We start from the raw sequence: 23521 nt of genomic DNA, 5'->3' as shown, positions 1-23521 counted from the left end.
CTCTGCTTGTAATATCAGAGAAGTAAGCAGCTCCAAATTTACCAAATGCCTGCCTTTGATCTCAATAGCTGTCAAAAACTTAATCTCAAGAAAGAACCATTTTCCTCACAACTTGACAGCATCTGAGCTTCTGCAAAAGGGATTTCTACGCATAGCCATCTGAACTGAGCCTCCACTGAGCGTTGACTTATTGGACTTTCTAATTCACTTAAAATTGAAGATGTCTGTATTATTTCAAAAAGATGATGACTTTTCTCCATTTTTTCGTGAATGCATGTACATGTGAATGTGTATTGTGAGCATCATACCATCTTCCACCAACAACTTCCCCAACTCCCACCAGCTGGTTTTCTAATTCATGATAAACCCGGCTTTGTTTTAACCCTTAAAAAGTTGCTGAGGATAATTTTATATTGTAATTCACAAACAGGGTTTGCAGAAACAAATCACCATCTATTTTTAAAAGGAGAAAAACAAAAAGTAAAGTCAAATGAAAACCACGTGTTGGAAAAAATGTGCAGTAAAAGAAAATGTTCAATTCAGCCTCTTGTTCATGACTCTTCAGTAAACAAGTTTTATTTCAGTGTTGTATTAAAAATTAATGCTATATCCTGTACAATATTTTGTTTGCATTATGCTTGCCAGTTACTGTCTTTGAACATATTAACTTGCTGCTGAGGTAATGTTCCACTTATCAGTCACTGTGTAGTGACCTCCCTTCCCATTTAAGCCTCAGTGGCAGTGGACAAAAGTTGTCAGATTGTGCATAATTGCACATTTGAGCCTCATTCTATTCTCAAATTCTTGTGCAAATATTTTCAGCGTACTTGCTGGATAATTACCAGAAGTGGGAATCTGTTAATCATATTTCTCCTACTTTAACCCTTGACAATTTGAGGCCAATTGTGACATTGAGCTTTAGAGGAGATCCATTAACTCTGTACAGTTATGGATCAAACTAGGGACCATTCTGAACTACACAATTCAACAGTTCACAATATAAACTTTGTGAGCTACTCGGGAGTGTGCTCAGATTTTTGTCAGAATATAAGTTGATCATCACGACAATATATTAAAAGTAGTAAGAGCAAATGCAACATTCAGAATTAGATGGAAGTGACTGCATTCATACAGTTCAGACAATGTAGATGAGATGGAACAGAGAAAGGATAGATGCAAGTGAGCAGAGGAGAGACAGAAAGGAAAGAAAGAAAAAAAGGGATTTGGGAGGCAGATATGGAGGAAAGACAGAAAGAAAAGAGGTAAAGTTGCAAAAGATGGGGGTTTAAGAGAATGGCAAAGAAAACAGTACACAGATTGGGGAATCCGGCAAATACTGTTCATCAGATAGGAGTGAGGGTAGGAAAACAGCAACAGAAATTGCAGGAGAAACTTTGCTTTCTCTCCACAGATGCTGCCAGACATGCTGAATTAATATTGAGTCCAGTGACCCATTTTCAAAAGAAGATACTGCCAGACTGCTGATTTTTCACAGGAATTTCCGTTTTGTTTCAGATTTCCAGCATCTGTTCTTTGTTACATTTTAGGTAAGAAAACAGTATTAGTGCTCATTATTAGTGGGGTGAACTTCAGGGTCAAGAATGTTGATGAGAATGTGTTTGATGAGCTAGTTCAACATTACTAACCTTGCATTGTATCAACCTATTCAGCACTAAAGCTGTTTAACAGAAGATTGGGGAATACGGTGAGAAGAAAATTGCCAGGTAGGTCTTAATGCAGCGATTTCCAAATTCCCCTTGTTGGTCTCCTCTTTGGAGGTTCAGATAACCTTTTCTAATTAATTTGCATAATTAACGTTAGCATAGGTGTGGCAGTGACCCAAAATAATTTAGGATTTTGGACACTACACTGTTTTAACTCTACTTCAATAAACATTTCGTCTTGAACAAAGAGTTAAATCCAATCAGTTGAACTCCCTGACTAGGAATTTCAAGACAGTCCACTCCCCTTAACTGTCATTATTTTGCCAGAAGTGCAGTGGACTCTCCTTTTGTGTGTTCAAACAGTAAGTCACATCTGAAAAAAATAATGCTGGTGAAGTATATACAGTATGTCAACTTTCCTTGACACCATTGCCATGTGCATAGGAAGCATGCAGACATCTCCTTTCCTTGGGTTGAAGGGAAGAAAAATAAAATAAAATCCTTTATATACATGTAACTACAATGGTGACTACACTTCAAAATCAATTCAATGAGTTTCTTTTTTAGTCAGTCAATCATCTGGTGGTCATGAAAGGTGTTCTATATATGGAAGTCTTCTGCTCCTACAATGACTTTCACAACCTCATGAAGTCTCATGACTCTTCACAACTGGTAAGGTATATCTGAAGTGCTATCACTATTATAATGTAGAAAATATGGTAGCAAATTTGTGGACAACAATGTCCCAAAAATAGCAAGCTGATAATAACTAGGTCATCCGTCTTAATGATTTTGTTGAGGGATAGTTGCTGGTCAGGGCACCCAGAAGCAGTACCATGAAGCCATGGGACTTTAAAGATTCTGTGGAGAGAACAGATGGAGCCTCAAGCAAACATTTCATGTTAAAAATGGTAACAACAATAGTGTGGAGCGGGACTTGAATCCACTACCTTCTGGCTTAGAGATAAAAGAAAGTAAACCTTTGCAGAAAGGGCTAATTTGAGGATAAGGTGGTGATGGTTTACCATAGAAGCGTGCAGTACAGGAGGATACCATTTAAGCATTCTGTTTGGGCCAGCTCTTTCAAAGAGCTAATTAGTCCTACATCACTTCCTATTCCTCATATCCTGATGATTTTTTTCAAAAGTGTACACCTTGTCTATGATGAAAGCTATAGTTGAAATTTCATATTTTATCCTTTAGGCAGCACATTCCACCTCATAATTAATTGCATTAGGTTTTCCTTCTTCCTCCAGGGATTTTTAAAGTCATCCTTCCGTCTGGTCACTGATGCTTTTTCAGTAAAAGTTTCTTGTGCACAAATTTGGTAGTACACAACTTAACATTGCTGAAAAATGATGAAATTTCTTGAAGCTTTTTACTTTGCATTTGTCAGGACAATTTGCAAGAAATACCAAAGAAAAGCAAACAACAACATTGTATTGTACAAGGGGAGAGTGCTGATTGAGTGATGGAATTGTGGCATGGAGAAGTCACCAATGATATTTAGCAGTTAATTGCCAAACTTTTTTTTAAAAAGAATTTAAACCAGACAGGGTAACCCTGATAGACAGATGCCCTGAGAAATGAGCCACAAAATGATTATCACCTATTTTGTTGGGCTTGTACATGAATTTAATCACACACTCAGGATTATCTAGCAAATGTTGTCCAATCATAGGTTCACATCTAATATTGGACATTGTTAAAGTGAATATTGCACTTTGCTTGTCTGGAGATGATCAATACCTTGCTTGTTGTGAGCAGCTGATACACTGTGTAATACAACCAGCCAGTCTTTGGGAAGAAAAGTATCACAGTGGCATTGGAACTCACACACTATTTATTTGTGTGATGGGCAGAACATCTTCTTGGGTTGAAAGCAACATCCTGTGACAAACACTACTGCTGTTGCTACAGCATAGTAGCAACATGAAGCAGCTAGCTTCACTAGCTGCTCAACCTTTTGAGATACCCCAAGTTAATTTGAAATAAACTGGACACTTTCCAAGACCAAAAGTGACAGCCTCAGGCCAATTCATGAGCATGAGTGAAATAAAGCTAGACATTTTTGTTGTGCATCAGAACCTTTAATGTTTCGTCTTAGTCATTCTGGTCATGGGGGACTGCCTTTCTTCCACTCTGGTATTGTGGTCCTTGAAGTAACTAAATAGTCCAATGCTGTTTATCTGTACATACTGAGACAGATGGGGCCACTAGTCTTGGAAGAGATGTATAGATGTGATGCATGGTCTTTGCATGCTTCTTCCACTGTTTGCACTTGGCCTCTCCCTATGCTTGTCACAGATGCTTGAGTTGATTGGCACTTTTGCAGATCCCTCTTCTCCAATCCGAGTGACCTTGGGGAAGAGTTTCTCATGAGTCAGAGGGGATATTGCATTCTTTTCAGTGAGACTTTGAGAACATCCTTGAAGTATTTCTTCTGCCCTCTTGGTAATTGCTTTCCTTGAAAGGAGTGCATTTTAAAAGTCATGTGAAAGGCATGTGGACAATGTGGCCTGGAGCTAATTGACAGTGACCAGTCTCAATGTGGGGGATGTTGACCTGAGATAGAACACTAATATTGGAGCATCTATCCTGCCAGTAGTTTTTTCAGAATTTCGTGAAGTCATTGTTGTTGATATTTCTGCAGGGATTGGAGGCGTTTTCTGTGCATTGTCCAAATTGCCAATGCATTGAGTAGGATAGATAACACAACTGCCATGTATATCATGAGTTAAATGTTTGCTCAAGATTTTGTTATCAGATGTGCTGTTCCTGAGATGACCAAAGACTATGCTGGCATACTGGAGTCGGTATTGAATTTCATTGTTATTGTGGAAGTCTTCTTTCAACAAGGCCAGACATCAGCACTGATTCATTTGAATGGCTAGCTGTAGATCTTGATAGTCAGTGGAAAGTATTGCATTGTGGGAGGAAGGTTGGAGAGAACCTTTGTCTTCAAAAGGCTTAGCCTAAGGCCCATTCTCTCATTCACCTCAATAATTGCATTGAAGGTGGTTTAGAGCTCAGCTTCTGAATGTGTGCACGTAGAAGCAACATCAGTGTACTACAGTTCAGTGGCAGGGGTTGGGGTAGTCTTGGTTCTGGACTGGACGTGATGCTGCTCCTTTGCAGAGAGGCTCCACTCCAATGGAAAACTTCATGGATAGGTGGAATTCACAACATAAGAGGCAGAGAACTGTTGGTGCGAGGACACAGCCTACCTTGATCTCTGTTTGTCCACATATTGAGTCTGTAGTGGATCATGCACTACTTGTATAGCATCATGCACTAGGTGGAAAACACTGAAAAATTTCTGCAGACAACCAAGCATGAAAACAACGCTTTGTAATCCCTCAGAGCTGACACAGTTGATGGTCTTTGTGAGGTTGAAGAAGTTCATGTTGAAAGATTGCTGCACTCTCTGCACATCAAGCCAAGTCCAAGCAAAGTCAATATCATGTCTACTATGCTTCTTGAGTTAAAAATCACACAACACCCGGTTATAGTCCAACAGGTTTAATTGGAAGCACAATCACCTGATGAAGGAGCATCGCTCTGAAAGCTAGTGTGCTTCCAATTAAATCTGTTGGACTATAACCTGGTGTTGTGTGATTTTTAACTTTGTACACCCCAGTCCAATACCGGCATCTCCAAATCATGCTTCTTGAGGGATGGGATCCACATTGTGACCCCAGTAGGAGCTGTTCAACCGCTGCTACAAGTTGATCCAAGAAAACCTTTGCAATGACCCTCCCTATGACAGACAGTAGGAAGACCCCTTTGCAGTTACCACAATCAGACATGAAAAATGTGTTGCTGGAAAAGCACAGCAGGTCAGGCAGCATCCAAGGAGCAGGAGAATCGACGGTTCGGGCATAAGCTCTTCTTCAGGAATGAGGAAGGTGTGCCAAGCAGGCTAAGATAAAAGGTAGGGAGGAGGGACTTGGGGGAGGGGAGTTGGGAATGCGATAGGTGGAAGGAGGTTAAGGTGCGGGTGATAGGCTGGAGTGGGGGTGGGGGCGGAGAGGTCGGAAAGAAGATTGCTGAGTCCGAGGGTTAGGACTGAGATAAGGTGGGGGGAGGGGAAATGAGGAAGCTGGAGAAATCTGCATTCCTCCCTTGTGGTTGGAGGGTTCCTAGGTGGAAGATGAGGTGCTCTTCCTCCAGGCATCGTGTTGCCATGGTCTGGCGATGGAGGAGGCCAAGGATCTGCATGTCTTCGGCGAGTGGGAGGGGGAGTTAAAGTGTTCAGCCACAGGGCGGTTGGGTTCCCTCCCCTTCCTAGACCTCTCAATTTCTATCTCGGGCGACCGACTCAACATGGACATTTACTATAAACTGACCGACTCCCACAGCTACCTAGATTACACCTCCTCCCACCCTGCCCCTTGTAAAAACGCCATCCCATATTCTCAAGGGATGAATGCAGATTTCTCCAGCTTCCTCATTTCCCCTCCCCCTACCTTATCTCAGTCCCAACCCTCGGACTCAGCACTGCCTTCTTGACCTACAACCTTCTTCCTGACCTCTCCGCCCCCAACCCCTCTCCAGCCTATCACCCTGACCTTAACCTCCTTCCACCTATCGCATTCCCAACTCCCTTCCCCCAAGTCCCTCCTCCCTACCTTTTATCTTAGCCTGCTTGGCACACCTTCCTCATTCCTGAAGAAGGGCTTATGCCCGAAATGTCGATTCTCCTGCTCCTTGGATGCTGCCTGACCGGCTGTGCTTTTCCAGCAACACATTTTTCAGCTCTGATCTCCAGCATCTGCAGTCCTCACTTTCTCCACAATCAGACATGTCTCCTTTCTTGATGGTCACAATTACAGTTCTCCTAAATACCCTGGCATTCTCGCCTTCTTCTCAATGAAGGAGATGTGGTACTGTATTTGTTCTATTCTCTACCATACTTTAGTATTTAGCATGGTCTCAATCTTTGCCAGCAGACCTGTTCATTCTCAGCTGCTGAATGGCCTTTTCAGCATCACGTTAGGCAGAAGTCATGCTGAGGTAGTGATGGTAACATACAGTGGGGATGTGGTCAAGGACTTCCACAGTAAGGACTGAGATTCTATTGAGGAGATCCTCATAAAGTGCTGCTTCCAATTTTTGAGGGGACTTTTAATGTTTAGTTGTATTACAAGTTTAAATTGTTGTCATGTTTTTGAAGAAATTAAAGACTTGAGAGCAAGAGTAGGCAATTTGGCCATTCAAGTTTGCTCTATCATTTAAGATCACGTGTGATCTGGTTGTGGCCTCACAACAATAGAGAGGAATTTCAGCTGCAGTTCAATCCTTGACCTAGCTGTATGTTTGGAAAGGTGGAAAGTAAGTAATGCAGGAAGGTAGTCTCTAGTCTCACGTGACCTCAAAGGATAAAGTATTCCAAAATACGAGCGCAAACAAATGAACAAACATTCTTCAGCAAAAAGTACATTGAATACTGTTATGCAACTGAATTCAGCAAAGGATTAAATTATGGCTTGTATTTGCATATTTGACACAGTGAAATGTTAATAGATTGCTGACTTAACAAGAATGCAACATAATCTGTGGAACTCTATTACATATTAATATTATTGTTTTGTTTCCTCAAATCCGACTTTTATGTTCACATACCTAGATGTTGAATAGGGGCAAAATCAGGCTGACAGAATTCTGTCAGACATTTTGTGCCCTCACCCCCACCACACAACTTTAAAAACTTGGGTCAGTGTTATTAACAAATTCCAATTTGAGTCTCACCACAAACTACAACTGATTTTGTAGTTATGGTTTCAACAGTGGTTAGCACTGCTGCCTCACAGCGCCAGAGACCTGGGTCCAATTCCCGCCTCAGGCGACTGACTGTGTGGAGTTTGCACATTCTCCCCGTGTCTGCATGGGTTTCCTCCGGGTGCTCCGGTTTCCTCCCACAGTCCAAAAATATGCAGGTTAGGTGAACTGGCCATGATAAGTTGCCCGTAGTGTTAGGTGACGGGGGTAAATGTAGGGGAATTGGTCTGGGTGGGTTGCGCTTTGGTGGGTCAGTGTGGACTTGTTGGGCCGAAGCGCCTGTTTCCACACTGTAAGTAATCTAAGTAAAATCTAATCTAAGTAAATCTAAGTAACCTTTAAAAATGCATGAGCTTCCAGATTTGTATACTAGATGTGTATCTTATAAACAATTCTAATGGTTCTACACAAAGACATTCAACTTAAACTAGGATAGCATGTTGACTCAGTTGTTAGCATTGCTGCCTCAAAGCACCAGACACCCAGGTTCAATTCCAACGTCCAGTAACTGTCTGTGTGGAGTTTGCACAATTCTCTTCATGACTATCTGGAATTCCTCCCACAGTGCAAAGATGTGCAAGTTAGCAGGATTGGCTATGCTAAAAGCAGGGCTACTAGGATAGGGTGAGGGGGTGTGTCTGGGTGGACTGCTCTTCAGAGGGTCAGTGTGGACTCGATGGGCCGAATGGCTTACTTCCACACTGTAGGGATTCTATAAATTTCCATAATTTAATGCCAATGTTTCCTCTTTCACTACAAACATATGTAAAATGGGTTAAGCAGTAACATCTTTTCAGTGCCCTAATTTAGCTGGCCATCTAAACGATGACTGGAATTGTACAAATATCTTATAGCCTTCATTCTTAGGGAGTTGGTGGAATTTATAAGAGGGTGAGAGTAATTCAGGTGGAAGAAAATAAGGTGATTATGGTCAGCAAGTGGATAACTTTAATAACAGAAAGAAAATATCCGCCAGCATTAGTGGGATGAAAGGAGCACAGTGAATAAATGTATGGAGGATGTTGGGCTGGAGGAATGAGATTATTTCAAAATTATCCTGTAGTGCAAAGACAACGAGTTGGCCACAAAAAGGCTATGGCACACCTCAGCTAATCATATGCGATGTGACTCATTCTGAATTGATATCTTACTACACAAGTTTTTTCTTGTCATTCTGAAACTCATAATCCCCAAAAAGGTATAGGAGATCAGTGTACAATCTGGTAACGGGTGTAAAAATTGCTTTAATTCAGCAAATGGTAGCATATAACACAATGAGGTACTGCCGTTATCAACAAACTTTCAAGTCTGCAGATGGTAAACAGAAAACTTGCTTTTGGATTCCAATTTCAATGGAACAATTCTACTGATGGAGAAAACAGACTAGGGTGGATGCAGCAAAAATGGTTTACATAGCTCACAAACATTCTCCAAAACTGTTACTATTGTTTGTCTCTGATTCCATAACAAAAGGCAACTGAAATACATCACCCTTCAGTCCAGTTTATAAATACACAAGATATAAATTGAGTAATAGCATGCCATTTCCTGAATGCTTGCAGCATCATTCAGAATGCTGAGAATGCTTTGCATCTCAAATAAAGAGACAAAACATTTTTGTCTGCAATACATTGGGTACAAATGCTTTGGATAGTTCAGCCTTTGGAAACACTGTCCCAGTTCTTTTGTTAGGTTTTTTTTTAAAGTGGTTACCTCAAAATGGCTTCAGTAGATACGGACCAACTTGCCACAGATTTAAAAAAAGGACCTCAATTTCTACACAAAGAAACAGGAAAAACTATGACTTTAATAAGTTAATTATGAAACAGTTAAACTAAGAAATCATTTAGCATTAAATATCAGTTTAAAAGCAAAACCTGTCAGCTCTAGACTCTGACTTAGAACGACTTCTTTTCCTATGGAAGCCTGAAGCATCAAAGGACACACATATTCTCTGCATCTGGAATAGGTCATTAACCTGATACCAGAAGTTATAGTTTGAGGAGTGACACTCCACTTCAAGTATGGCTGACCAGAAGTCTCTCTTGCTCCTACTGTCTGCCATGAGCATGTTGGAAGGATCTGCAGATTGACATTCAACCTGTTTGACCATATTATGGATGCATATTTACAGCCATCAAGTCTTGGAGTTTGACTTGAACTCAGAGCTTCTGACTCAGATGCAAGAATGTGATCCACTGTGCCACAAGGCACCTACCCCTCTGCCACAAATGTTGAGACCACTAAATAACTGGGGAATTCTTTACTGAAGCCACTTGTCTTTCTGACTGTAGCCACTTGTTGTTCCAAGCCACAAACAGTTTGAAAGTCATACCTTTAGATTTGATTTACTCTCCCTGTAAGCAGAGTAATATGTACATCTTGTTTGGCACCATTGTTGCACCAGTTCCTTTTTAACTTGATTGGATACAAACTGTTGTCTAATTATGAAAGCTTATTTGAGCAGCAATTTAAAACTAGCTTCTTTCTGTGAAATTAATTGATTTTAATCAAAAAATCTCTTCAACTGTAATCAGACACTAACTGGAACTGAAGATACTGAACTGGTTCTGGATTCTTGTGTTCTTTGACTAGGCAAGGTGAAAACACAGCAGGACAAGCCAACTATAGCCTCTGGCAAGTCATCTTCATTGGTCCAATCATTAATATCTGGATTAAAACACTGGACACATTTCTTATATTTCTTTTCTATCTCATTCCAACCTCCCAACAGATAGATTTTACTGTCAAGAGTTGTCACACCAGCTGTACTAACACCAACTTGGAGAGGAGCAATTGAGCTCCATTGCCCTGTATAGGGACTGTAACATTCAACAGAAAGCACATCAATCCGCTCACCTCGAGTTCCGAGCTTACTTCCACCTAATATGTACACATGATCTGCAAGGGAAATGGCACAGTGCCACCCTCTTGGTGTGTTAAGATTAGTCTTATCTTGCCAACTGTCTGTTGACAGATCATAGGCTACGACTGAATGAGAATATGAATTATTGAGGTATCCTCCAGTTACCAGAATTTTGCCATCTATGACAGCACTAGCATGACAGCACCTAGATATCTCTAAAGATGTCTTAAGCTGCCACTTGTTTGTTGCTGGTACATAGCATTCAAGAGAGGAAAGAGGACCATCTGAATTCCTCCCCCCAATTGCAAATAGTAAGCCATTATAAACATTTAGGCTGAAGTGGGTGCGTCTGTGGATCATGTTCCCCAGATGAATCCAACTGTTGAATCGAGGATCATATCTGTAAAATGAATAAAAAGAAAATCAAAAGATTTATATTGTAGGCTTTATAATCTTTCCCACAACAACTTAAGAATTTGTTTGCAATAACCTAATTAGCATGGAACAGAATACAGTTAATTCAAGATCTAAGAATTTGTCAAGTAGAGTTTGTTTTCAAAATCATTCACCCTACTTTAACAGAGGCTGTATTCTAACTTTATTTATTTTTTTAAAATTTTTGTTCTCCTTGTCTGAAGGCAATGACCAACACGGAGTATGCAAGTTCATGAGAAAGAAGTCATTTGCTAAAACATCCTGTGACTATGGAGGAGCAGTACCACCAAATATGATTCTATCCAAAGGAATATGTAGGTATACAGCAGTGGCCAACAGACTCTGGGAGTGGATACTGTGTTTATGCCCTTATCCATTGTACAGTGTGTTAAAGTCTTTCCTTTTATTCTGTCACAGCATGTGTGTTATTGGCTAGGCCAGGAATTCCTGCCCAACCCATGATTGCTCTTGAGAAGGTAGTGGTGAACCATTTTACATAATCTGATGCAATCCATGTGATTTGGGTGCTGTGAACAAAAGAGTTTGGATTTTGACACAAATAGAGTGAAGGGAGGAACGTCAGAATCTCTATCAAGCTCCTTTGACAGCACCCTCCAAATCTCTGATCTCTAGCACCTCGTAGATGTGCAACAGATGCATGGGAATGTACTATCTGCAAATTCTCCAAGTCACTATGAAAAAGTGAGGACTGCAGAAGCTAGAGAGTCAGACCCAAAAGGTGTGGCACTAGAAAAGCACAGCAGGTCAGGCAACATCCAAGGAGGAGAGTCAATGTTTCGGCATAAGCCTTTCATTAGGAATATTGAGCTTATGCCTGAAACGTCGACTCTCCTGCTCCTCAGATGCTGCCTGACTTGCTGTGCTTTCCAGCGCCATACTTCTTGAAGTCACTCACTCCTGACTTGGGAATATAAACAACTTTCCTTCACTATTGTTGTGTCAAAATGCTGGGAAACTAACAATACTGTGGGTGCCCGTACACCCAGAGAACAGCAATGGTTCAAAAGAGAGCTCACCACTATGATTTCAAGGGTAATTAAGAATGGGCAATATATGCCCACAGCCGTACATCAAGTTAAAAAGAAAGTCCAAGTCATGATGACTTTGAGAGGGAGTTGCAGGTGGTGATGTTTCTATGCATTTGCTGTTCTTGTCCTTCCAAGTGGAAGATGTATGGGTATGGAAGGTTCTGTTGAATGACACTTGATGTGCTGTTGCTGTGCATCTTATAAATGGAACACCCTGTTGCCACATGCATTGGTGAAGGAGATGCTGATTTGTCCTGAATAGCGTCAAGCTTCTTAAGTGCTGTTGGTGTTGTACTGATCGAGACAAGTAATGGATTCAGCACCTTCCTTACTTGTGCCTTCTAATTGGTGGACAGGCTTTGTGGAGTCAGGAGGAAAGTTACTCACATCAGAATTCCCAGTCTTTGACCTGGTTATATTATAAATTTCAGAACCTTTAAAAATTGTTCATAGATGAAAGAATCAAAAGAGATAAACACTTTAACATGGAAAGAAGCAGCAATAACTCCGTCTGGAATAAACTATTAAAGGATAAGAACAAACTTAGACAAGAATTGAAAACATTCAGCCATGTCTGGAAAAAGAGAATCGAAACTACATGCAATAAACTTTAAATCATTGTTTCAGTACAGATTGTGAGATTTTTGAACAAGTAGCCAAATTAAAGATAACTTGTGGTGATTTACCTACTTCTCCTGTAGCTACACTAATCATATGAGTATCCAGTTCAATTTCCTAATCAATGGTAACTCCCAGGATGTTGAGAATGGGGAATCAGTGACAGTAATGCCTCTGCATGTCAGAGGACAAAGGGCAATGGTTAGATGCTCTCATGCCAGAGATGGTCACTTCTTGGCAGTTGTATGAATGCTACTTGTCACTGATTAGCCCAAGCCTGAAAGTTATTTTGCTACATGTGGAGGCAGACTGCTTCATTGTCTGACTTCACTGAGTAGGAAATGGTGATGAACATTGTTCAATTATCATTGAACAATCCCACTTCTGACCTCATGCCAGAGGGAAGATTGCTGATAAAGTGTCAGATGATGATTTGGCCTGGGGCACTACGCTGAGGAATTTCAGCTATGATTCCTTGGAATGAGATAATTTATCTCCATAAATCACAGCCATCTTCCTTTGAATTAGGTAAGACTCCAGCCAGTGGACAGCTTCCACCCAACCCTAATTTCTACTGACTTCAGCTTTGCAAGGATGTTTTAATGCCAAACTCAGTCAGATACTGCCTTGACATCAAGGCACTCACTCTCAGCTCACCTCAATTCAGCTCTTTTGTCCAATTTTGGACGAAGGCTGGAATGATGTAAAGAGCTGAGAGACTCTGGCAGAATCCAAACTGAGCATCAGTGAGCAGGTTATTGCTAAGAAAATGTCAGTCAGCACAATCAAAGACCCTGTCCATCACTTTGTCAATGATCAACAGTTGATTAATGGGATAGTAACTGGTCAGGTAGGATTTGTCTTGCTTTTTATGGACAGCACACAGCTGGACTATTTTCCACATTGCTGGTTAGATATTATAGCTGTATTGTAGCAGATTAACTAGAGGCACAGCTAATTCTGGAAAACAAGTCTTTCATACTCTGTATCTATGATCAGGGCCTACATTATTCAATAAGTTCATCCATTTCTTAATATCAAATGGAATAGATAAATATGGTCAAAGATGGACTTCTCTGATGCTGTGATTCCAGAGGAAGCCAAGATGGATCATCAACATGGCAGTTCTGATTAAAGATGGGCATACAGTTGTTCCCACATTAATTCCAAAAGAAACAAATGCATGTATGCTTCCTTGGGAATAAAGGTTTGGAGACATAACTGCAATGTTTCTCTACCTTGCCATTAGTTAGGATAATTACAGTTTTTTTTATTTACTAATACAATTTGTGTGTTGGTGACTGGGCCAGCATTTATTGCCCTGTCCTAGTTGCCTCTGAAAAGCTCATGATGAGCTGCCTTCTTGAACCGTTGCATTCCACATGCTGTCAATCCGACTCACAATGTCATTAGGGAGGGAATTCCAGGATTTTGATTCAGCGACACTGAAGGAGTAGTAATATATTTACAAGTCAGAATGTGAGTGGCTTGGAGGATACTTACATTTGGTGATGTTCCCACATATCTGCTGCCCTTGTCCTTCTAGATGGAAATGGCCGCGTGTGTTTGGGGGCTGCTGTCGAAGGATTGTTATTGAATTTCTGCTGCACACTGCCACTGAGTATCGGTGGTGAAGAGACTGAATGCTGGTCAATGTGGTGCCAATCAAGCAGGCTTTGTTCTGTTTGGTGTCGAGCTCCTCAAGAGTTGTTGGAACTGCACCCATGGAGCCAAATGGGGCATACTCCATCACACTTCTGATTTGTGCCTTGCATGTGGTGGATAAACTTTGGGGAGTCAGGAGGCAAGTTACTCACTGTAACATTCCAAGCCTCTGACCTGCTCTTGTATCCAATATATTTATGTGGCTAGTCTAACTCAGTTTCTGGTAATTGGTAACCCACAGGATGTTGATAGTGGAGAAATCAATGATGATAATGCCATTGAATGTCAAGAGGGTGATGGTTAGATTATCTTTTATTGGAGATAGTCATTGCCTATATTTGTGTGGCATGAATGTTACTTTTCAGTCCAAATCTGGATATTGATGCATTTGAATATGTACTGCTTCAGGATCTGAGGAGTCATTAATGGTGCTGAACAGTATCCAATTACCAACAAACATCCCCATTTCTGTCTTTATGATGGAAGGAAGGTAATTGATTAAGCGGCTGAAGATGGTTGGATCTAGGATACCTCCCTGAGAAGCTCCTGCAGAGATGTCATGGAATGGAGATGACTGACATCCCCCAGCCACAACCATTTTCCTGCGTACTGGGTATGACTCCAACCAGCAGAGAGTTTTCCCGGATTCCCATTCACTCCAGTTTTGCCATGGACCCTTGATGTCAAACTCTGTTTAAATGCAGCCTTGATGTCAAGAGCTGTCACAATCACATCAATTCTTTTGTCTATGTTTGAACCATGGCTGAAACGAGGTCAGGAGCGAACAGGCCCTGGTGGAACCCAAACTGGCCATCATGGAGCAGGTTGTTGCTGAGCAGGTGCTGCTTGATAACATCTTCCAACACTTTATTGATAATAGAGACTATTCTGGTGGGTAGTAATTGGCTGGTTTGGATCTCATAGAGTCATAGTCATAGAGATGTACAGCATGGAAACTGACCCTTCAGTTCAACTCATCCATGCCAATCAGATATCCCAACCTAAGCTAATCCCATTTGCCAGCACTTTATCCCATATCCCTCTAACCCTTCTTATTCATTTATTCATCCAGATGCCTTTTAACTGTTGCAGTTGTACCAGCCTCCACCACTTCCTCTGGCAGCTCATTCCATACATGCACCAACATCTGCATGAAAACGTTGCCCCTTAGGTCCTTTTTATATCTTTCCCCTCTCACCCTAAATCTATTCCCTTGAATTCTGGACTCCACCACCCCAGGGAAAAAACTTTGTCTATTTACCCTATCATGCCCCTCATGATTTTATAAACCTTTATAAAGGTCATCCCTCAGCCTCCAATGCTCCAGAGAAAACTGCCCCAACCTATTCAGTCTCTCCCAGTAGCTCAAATCCTCTAACTCTGGCAACATCCTTATAAATCTTTTCTGAATCCTTTCAAGTTTCACAACATCCTTCTGATAAGAAGACGACCAGAATTGCATGCAATATTCCAAAAGCGATCTAAGCAATGTCCTGTACATCCACAACATGTCTTCCCAACTCCTATACTCAATACTCTGATCAATAAAGGAAAGCATACCAAATGCCTTCATTATCCTAACAAACCTTACTTGCACTCCAAGGTCTCTTTGTTCAGCAACACTCCCTAGGACCTCACCATTAAGTGTACAAGTCCTGCTAAGCTTTGCTTTTCCAAAATGCAGCACCTCGCATTTATATAAATTAAACACCATTTGCCACTCCTCATCTCATTGGCCCATCTGATCAAGATCCCATTGTAATCTGAGGTAACTTTCTTCACCCCACTAAACCTCCAATTTTGGTGTCGTCTGCAAACTTACTACCTCTTATGCTCACATCCAAATCATTTATATAAAATGACGAAAGGTAGTGGACCCAGCACCACTCCTTGTGGCACTCCACTGGACACAGGCCTCCAGTCTGAAACAAAACCCTCCACCACCTCTGTCTTCTACCTTCGAGCCAGTTTTGCATCCAAATGGCTAGTTCTCTTTTTATTCCGTGAGATCTAACCTTGCTAACCAGTCCCCCATGGGGAACCTTGTCGAACGCCTTACTGATGTCCATATAGATCACATCCACCACTCTGCCCTTTTCAATCCTCTTTGTTATTTCTTCAAAAAACTCAATCAAGTTCGTGAGCCATAATTTCCCACACATGTTGACTATCCCTAAATCAGTCCTTGCCTTTCCAAATACATGTACATCCTGTCCCTCAGGATTCCCTCCAACAACTTGTCCACCATCGACATCAGTCTCACCAGTCTATAGTCCCCCGGCTTGACCTTACCACCTTTCTTAAATAGTGGTGACAACCTCCAGTATTCTGGCACCTTATCTGTGACTACCAATGATACAAATATCTCAGCAAGAGCCCCAGCAATCACTTCCCTATCTTCCCACAGAGCTTGAGGGTACACCTGATCAGATCCTGGGGATTTATTCACCTTATGCATTTCAAGACATCCAGCACCTCCTGCTCTGTAATATGGACATTTTTTTCAAGATGTCACCACCTATTCCCTTACATTCTATATCTTCCATGTCCTTCTCCATAGTAAACACTGATACAAAATACTCATTTAGTATTTTCCCCATCTCCTGTGGCTCCACACAAAGGCTGGCTTGCTGATCTTTGAGGGACCCTATTCTCTCCTTAGTTACCCTTTTGTCCTTAATGTATTTGTAAAAACCCTTAGGATTCTCCATAACCCCATTTGCCAAAGCTATCTTATCTTTTGTGTACAGGACACACCTAGGCAATTGTCCACATTATTGGATAGATGCTAATGTTGTAACTGTACTGGAACAGCTTAGCTAGGAGTGCAGCTAGTTCTGGAACATAAGTCTTCAGTACTATTATCAGAATGTTGTCAAAGCCCATAGCATCTGCAATATCTGGTAGTTCCAATCCATTTCTTGCTATCACGTGGAGTGAATTCAATTGGTTATAGGCTAGCAATTCTGCTGGGGACCTCTGGAGGAGGCCAAGATGGACTGTCAATTTGGCACTTATTTTGATCATCAGTTGATAATCTAATAAATAGAGGCATGCCAGGTTTGTCCTGTGGCACACCCTGTTCCATGCGATAAGCCCACCGAAACCTGCAACCCATTCTCAAAGATGAAAGACTTAACAGTAATCTAAGTTTGTTCAATTTATCATTTACGATGATGGAAACTTGTTTGGACGTGTCGCTAATTTGAGAAAAATGGTATTATATTTATGTGGCAATAATATGTTTTAGGATTGTGGAGAGGAATTGAAGGCTGGAGACTGAATAACAATTTGGTAGATTTGTGGGGTCAAGGGCTTTTTTTGGAGGAGATAGGTCAAGAGGCAGATTTAAAGAGAGGTTCAATACCTGAAGGGGAAAACAATTTATAAATTCAGCTAACGTGAGGGCCTGGAGGGAGAGTTAGGTGATCAGCAATTTAGTATAAATTATAAAAAGATTTTAAAACAAGACAGAAGGTGAAAGAAAGCATAAGGCAATAAAATGTTCTGAGCAGAAATGGTAAAAATATTTTTAATTAATTTTGTAAATTAGGTTTAATACTGTGGCACTAAAATTACTTCTGATGTACAAGTAACTTTGTTGCTGTCAGATTAGGGTTTGAATCAGCAGTTTTTGGAGAGACAAACAAAAAGTTAAATTATATGTATTCAAATGAACATGTTAACATGCATATTTCAAACACAATACATCACTTAATAGCAGTTTAGATTATATATATGATAATTGCTTATTATTAACAAGCTTCATGTGTGATTAACTTGAATCAGCATTTAAAGTTATACAAAAAGCACATCTGTAAAACAAAAACATTGCAATCCAATAAAGGAAACGTGATGAAAGTTACCTTTCATTGCAATAGGAAATGTTGTAAATAACATTAGAAGCAATCTTAATATATTTTATTACAAAATGCTTGCTGGAAACTTTTAAATTTAAAATTTCTACTTTCCTATTTGTGCAAACATGGTGACTATTCTGATAAGGTACCAGCAGATTTTAAACATTTATGGCATGGTCATTGCAAAAAAATCAATATCAAGTTACCTGCAGAAGTTGCTCACTGCATGCTTCGCCTGATTCCTGGCATCATTTTGATCTTCTCCACCAGCTACATACAGAAATCCATCCATTACAGCTACACATTGATTGAAACTTTTATAAGGCATTTCAGCAAGTTTGTTCCAAACATGTTCAGAATCTCTGTACAGAATATCTCTGCTGAGTGATTTTTCTGATAGGTCTAGACGACCACCCACAATTGCTAGAACTCGGAGGCCACTGCGAACTTTTGTTCTTCTGGACTGTAAAGTGTTCTGTTGATAGGGCAACAGGTGGTAGTTCATGGCCTCTACCAGAAGTTTATGACATTCCTGATCTTCCATCATTCTTGGCACTGTCTGAACATAGTTCACCAGGTCTTGTGCTGAGATTGTACAAAATCGAATGGTGTTCAATAAATCTGCTGCATACTTAACCCTATTATTGTCAAAATCCAGCCATTTCATTGCAATCTGGAATGCTGCGATTTCTGAGGGCAATCGCAGGGTATCATCCAGCATAAATTCCATGATTTGTTCAAAGGTAAGTTTAAAAAACTGGTCCCTTTCTGAAAATTCGAGGAAATTGTCAGTAATAAATTTATGTGCTGCTTCCTTCGTATTTTTGAGTCCATAAGTTTCTGCAATGTTAACAATGTACATGCAATTCTCAACATTGATTTCCTGCATCAAAAAATCACAGCACATCTTTATGAGAGAGTGAATTTTGAGCAGGTTAGCTGTTGCTATTGTGCTACCAATTGTATATAATGACAGTGTTATTTTTCCACAATAGGCATAAGTAATAACTGTGACAAGACCAATAGGAGAGATGTCATCAAGATCTACTCTTTGGATTGATGGATCTTTAGTCAGAATATTCCTGAAGAATTCACTGGAAGAAGCCATTACCAATTTGTGAACATCAAAAGATTTGTTTTTTGTAGCAACGGTTAAATCACACAAAAATTTCTCTTGCCTCATTTTGCTGAGTGCTTCCAAAAGACTGGAACTGTATGAGCAGTTAGATATTTCAGTGGAAATGCAGCTAAAACCATTGTCTCCATCTAAGAGGCCATTCAGATGCATGACCGTACTTTCTTCCACAATAACAGTAGTCTCTTTGTTCTCCATTTTATTCTTTTTAACATTTTTCTTCTTTGGTGCCATGACTGTAATTATCACAGTCAGGATCTGGAACATATGTATTTATTTATAAACTGAGTAATGACTATAATGCTCTGATTAAATGCACAAATATTTAATAATAAATTGTAGATATAAACATGCATTACAATGACAGAACTTGGGTTGTAATTGTCATCCCCACTGAAGATAATAACTTGCAGTCTACTTTGGCTTACTAAATATATTAAATATACTAAGCATTCTTAAAATGTCAAATTTGAAAATCTAATGCAAAGTCAGTAAATGCTGGAATTTGCCAAGTCAAAGCTGTATGCTCTAACAAATTCTGTGTTCCCTTTGATCTTTAAGTAATATTGTCATAAGAATAAACTTTTTTTCACAAAACTGTTAAGTTACAATACATGCATATTCCAAGATTACAACCTTTATTATCTACATAAATATTGAATAGGATTGAAAATAATACTCATTTCCAAAGTGCTGAAACAATTAGAGGCACAAATTATAGAGCACAAATTATAGTAATAAGATGCTGAGCAACCTCAAATTGTATATAGTAGCATTCCACCTTTAGGAATTCTTCAACATCAGTTATAGATGTATTTACAAAAAAGGCAGGAATCACTTACTAAAATCGATTTGACCTGGCTTGGTCCTGAAGATGTGAAACTGAATGGGCAATTTTGGGCCCAGTGCAAACACCTACCCCACAGCATAGATATCACTCACTGAAGTTTTGGGAAAACTCCACAGCCAATTTGAATGCATTCTGCATTCATTGCAATAAAGTGTATCCATATTGTAGAAATGGCAAATCTGTTTCTACAGCTCCATCCCAACACTGAAGTCACTAATCAAATAATATATTTTTTCCTCCAGTTAAAAGATCCTGAAAATCGAAGTTCTATTCAGGTGAAATACACCCACAAAACAAAACATTAGAAATCTGAAATACAGATTCACAGCTCAAGAAGCACTGATGGAGACACAAAGGCTCTTTTTTTTCCTTTGTGGGATGTGGGCATCCCAGGCAAGGAAGATTTACTGCCCTCCATATTTGACCTTGAACAGATTGGCTCTCTAGGCCATCTCAAAGGGCAGTTAAGTATTGACCATGTTGCTGTGGGTTTAGTGACACATGCTGGCTAGACCAGGTGAGAATGGCAGATTTTCCTTCCATGAAATACGTTAGTGAATCAGATGAGATTTTAGTATTCAAAATAACCATTAGACGAGTTCTTTTTAATTCCAGATTTTGCTAAATTCTGCCATGGTGGGATTTGAACATATTCCCCATCATTAGTCTGTATCTTGATATTGTCCAGAGACAATACTGGTATGCCATCACCTTCCAATGAAAGGTTACTGTGATTAATGAAAGGTCATCAATCTCAAGCATTATCCCTACCTTCCTCTCTCCACAGGTGCACTTTTCACCTGCTGAATGTTTCCTCTATATTTGCATTCATATGACACTTTCACAATTTTAGGATTAGATTAGACTAGACTACTTACAGTGTGGAAACAGGCCCTTCGGCCCAACAAGTCCACACCGACCCGCCGAAGCACAACCCACCCAGACCCATTCCCCTACATTTACCCCTTCACCTATCAGTACGGGCAATTTGGCATGGCCAATTCACCAGATGTCCCAAAGCACTTCACAAAGTATTGTTACTGTTGCAATTTAGGAAATGTGGCACATGATATGCACATTTCAAAATCCCACAAAACAACCTTATGTTAATAATTTGGCCAGAAATAAAAGTTAGGATTTAAAAACGTTTAAGATAAAGATTAGAAATGACTTGAAGTATCTGAGCAATACATTAGCAGTCACTTGTGGAAAGGCTGGTAAAATAATATGGTCGCAGTGAGATAAGGATTCAGCCCATGACATTCCTTCCCTCTTTACATCGGCTTATGTGCATCATTTAGCTCCAGGAATAGTAACACTGCAGCTTAGATCCCAGCAGCTCTCACAGGGCTTTCCATATTAAGATTGTTTCAAATAAAGTTGCTGGCATTCTAAAGTTGGGGGGGGGGGGGGGGAAAGGACTACATTTCATTCATTATAGTTAGTTTTCATCATAAAACTGTTCCCTAGGAAGGCATCAATGATCTCACGCAGCAAAGTTAAAGATCTTAACTCATGCAAAAGCACAATATTTAAAGTGAAGTTGGAAAATGCTGACAAAAAGGTTCTAATTATTATTGTTTAATACTTTCATCGCCCAAGTAAGTTGACACACTAAATCAATAACTAGCATAACATTCACTAACTCAATTATAACTTCTTTACAAAAGAATATTTCGTGTGAACATACGTCCCTCTTGAAATGTAAACTTTATACACCTCCAATTTTCCGACTAGTTTTTTTTTGAACTTTTAAATACGATCGAGTATTGCATTACAATCGATTTCGCAAATTTTGAGGGACATACCTTAAGTGACAACCGCTTTTCCTTTCTGTTAATGTTAGTAAATTTGGCACCGTGTTCTCTACTCTCTATTACCGAAGACTAACGGTGAAACCAGCATCGTACAACTTAAAAAAAAAATGATTCTGCGCGTTGCGTGTTCGTTAAATGAGAAGACGGTGCGGACGAGAACGCATTTCCGGGTGTGTATTTTGAGTTCATTTAAGGTGGTAGTTTCAGGTAATTCTGTGTGCTTGCGAATGAGGAGCGAGGTATGGCAGAAGGGATAGTGCAAAAAGTGTTGCATCTGAAAGAACGCCTGCTTGGAGTCAGCGATTCAAATAAGGTGTGTTTGTGGGTTGCCAGTAATCGTTCTAAACTGGACTGACCCTATATTATATTCCGAGCATTGTTACCTTCACAGACAAAGTGAGAATGGAGATTCAATGCTCAGGAAGAAACTCACCAACTAATTGAATTCTGAGGTGAATATAATTGCTAATTTTTGAGCAACTTAATGGAACAAAATTATTTCTAGAGTTAGTTAAAGTAGGTACCATAAGCTATTTCTTTCTCTTGGATAATTTTGTACCTGAAACAAAATTTCCAGGTTTACTTTTTAATGCAGAGACTGTGTACACAACACATGCCAACCTAGAAAACTAGGGTAGTTCAGTGACTGTAATAAAGCCTGATACAATCATCCCAAAGTCATCAAATTAAAGTAGCTCTGAATGGAGACCAGTGGCCAATAAATGCATCAGAAATGGATAGTGGTATTAAGAATGTGGTGTAAGCTCTAGGTGTATCTGTCATTCTTGGTATTAAAATTGTTTGCTTTATTGTGCACTGTTGTAAAGATAATAAACTACTCCTTCCCTTCCCTCTATTTCCATAGGAGGACATCAGCCAGTTTTGCAAATCAGGTGATATGAAAAATTGAGATCTTCCATAAATAGCTTCTTGGCTTTGGTTGTCCTAAAAGTCGTTTGGGCCCTGGTTAATTGGGGTTTCTAATCTACTTGTACAATAGTGCAATCTTAGAGTATTAGATAGTAGGAATATTGCCTTGTGATCTAAGATGGACTTTGATCTTTTCTCATGTTATGTAATTCTTGTAAAGTTGGGCCAAATACTTTTTGAAATGAAAATTTCATTTGACTAGTTTGCTTTGATATAAGGATGAAAGTTACCATTTAGTTGTACAACTTCTGTTTATATAGTCTCATAAAATTAAATAAGTGACAAACATCCCATGTCTACTTAACAATACCATGATGCCTAGTTATTCTGGGCTGATTCCTGGAATGAAGGGATTGATTTATGGAGAACAGATAAACAGATTAGGTCTTTATTCACTTGAGTTTAGAAGAATGAGGGCTGATTTTATTAATGTATTGAGTGTACTTAATTGGGTACATGTTGAGAAGGCGTTACAATTAGTGGGGGAATCTTAATCTAGGGACATGGTTAGAATTAAAAGAGGAGGTAGACTTTTTTGAGCTACCAAAGTGTTGAGGGCTATAAGGAGGTGGCACAAATGAGTTGAGGCCTGTGGCAGATCAGGCATGTTCTTGTTGAATGGTGTGGAATGCTTGAAGGACTGAATAGTCCCTCCTCTTATTTCTTATGTTCTCTTGCACTATTTTCAAACTTTTTGTCTTGCTGAAAGCTCCCAGAACTTTTAAATGTTGGCCATCTTTCACCAGAGATACAAAATTGAAATCGTTGAATCAGTATAATCGGCAGTGCTGGAGAAGGGAGAAAAAAGTAATTAGTCTTTTAGGTCTGATGAAATATCAGCAGGCACAGTG

At 39.8% G+C, this 23521-nt stretch overlaps 2 protein-coding genes and 1 long non-coding RNA gene across 3 annotated transcripts in view; 2 read left to right on the top strand and 1 right to left on the bottom strand.

Moving 5' to 3' along the window:
• Positions 1–1429: 1429 nt before the first annotated feature.
• Positions 1430–11033, top strand: LOC140464820 (uncharacterized). The gene is made up of 3 exons (XR_011954991.1): positions 1430–1547; positions 1671–1724; positions 10950–11033. It is a non-coding gene; the product is annotated as an uncharacterized lncRNA (long non-coding RNA).
• On the bottom strand, positions 6410–21942 carry klhl31 (kelch-like family member 31). The gene is made up of 3 exons (XM_072560290.1): positions 21732–21942; positions 18145–19331; positions 6410–10711 (listed from the first exon to the last, which is right to left on the bottom strand). The coding sequence occupies exons 2-3, from the start codon at positions 19305–19307 to the stop codon at positions 9979–9981; spliced, it is 1896 nt and encodes a 631-aa protein (XP_072416391.1). The 5' UTR covers positions 19308–19331; positions 21732–21942; the 3' UTR covers positions 6410–9978.
• eloal (elongin A, like) overlaps positions 21926–23521 on the top strand; it is a 118487-nt gene continuing 116891 nt past the window's right edge. Inside the window, exon 1 of the mRNA XM_072560284.1 lies at positions 21926–22053. Coding sequence (XP_072416385.1) covers positions 21982–22053 — 72 coding nt within the window. The 5' untranslated portion in view covers positions 21926–21981. The remainder of the gene's footprint in view (positions 22054–23521) is intronic.

Source organism: Chiloscyllium punctatum, chromosome 3, assembly GCF_047496795.1.
Source record: "Chiloscyllium punctatum isolate Juve2018m chromosome 3, sChiPun1.3, whole genome shotgun sequence".
NCBI lineage: Eukaryota > Metazoa > Chordata > Chondrichthyes > Orectolobiformes > Hemiscylliidae > Chiloscyllium > Chiloscyllium punctatum.
Note: the sequence above shows the minus strand (reverse complement) of the source record. Positions and strands in the feature narration are given on the sequence as shown.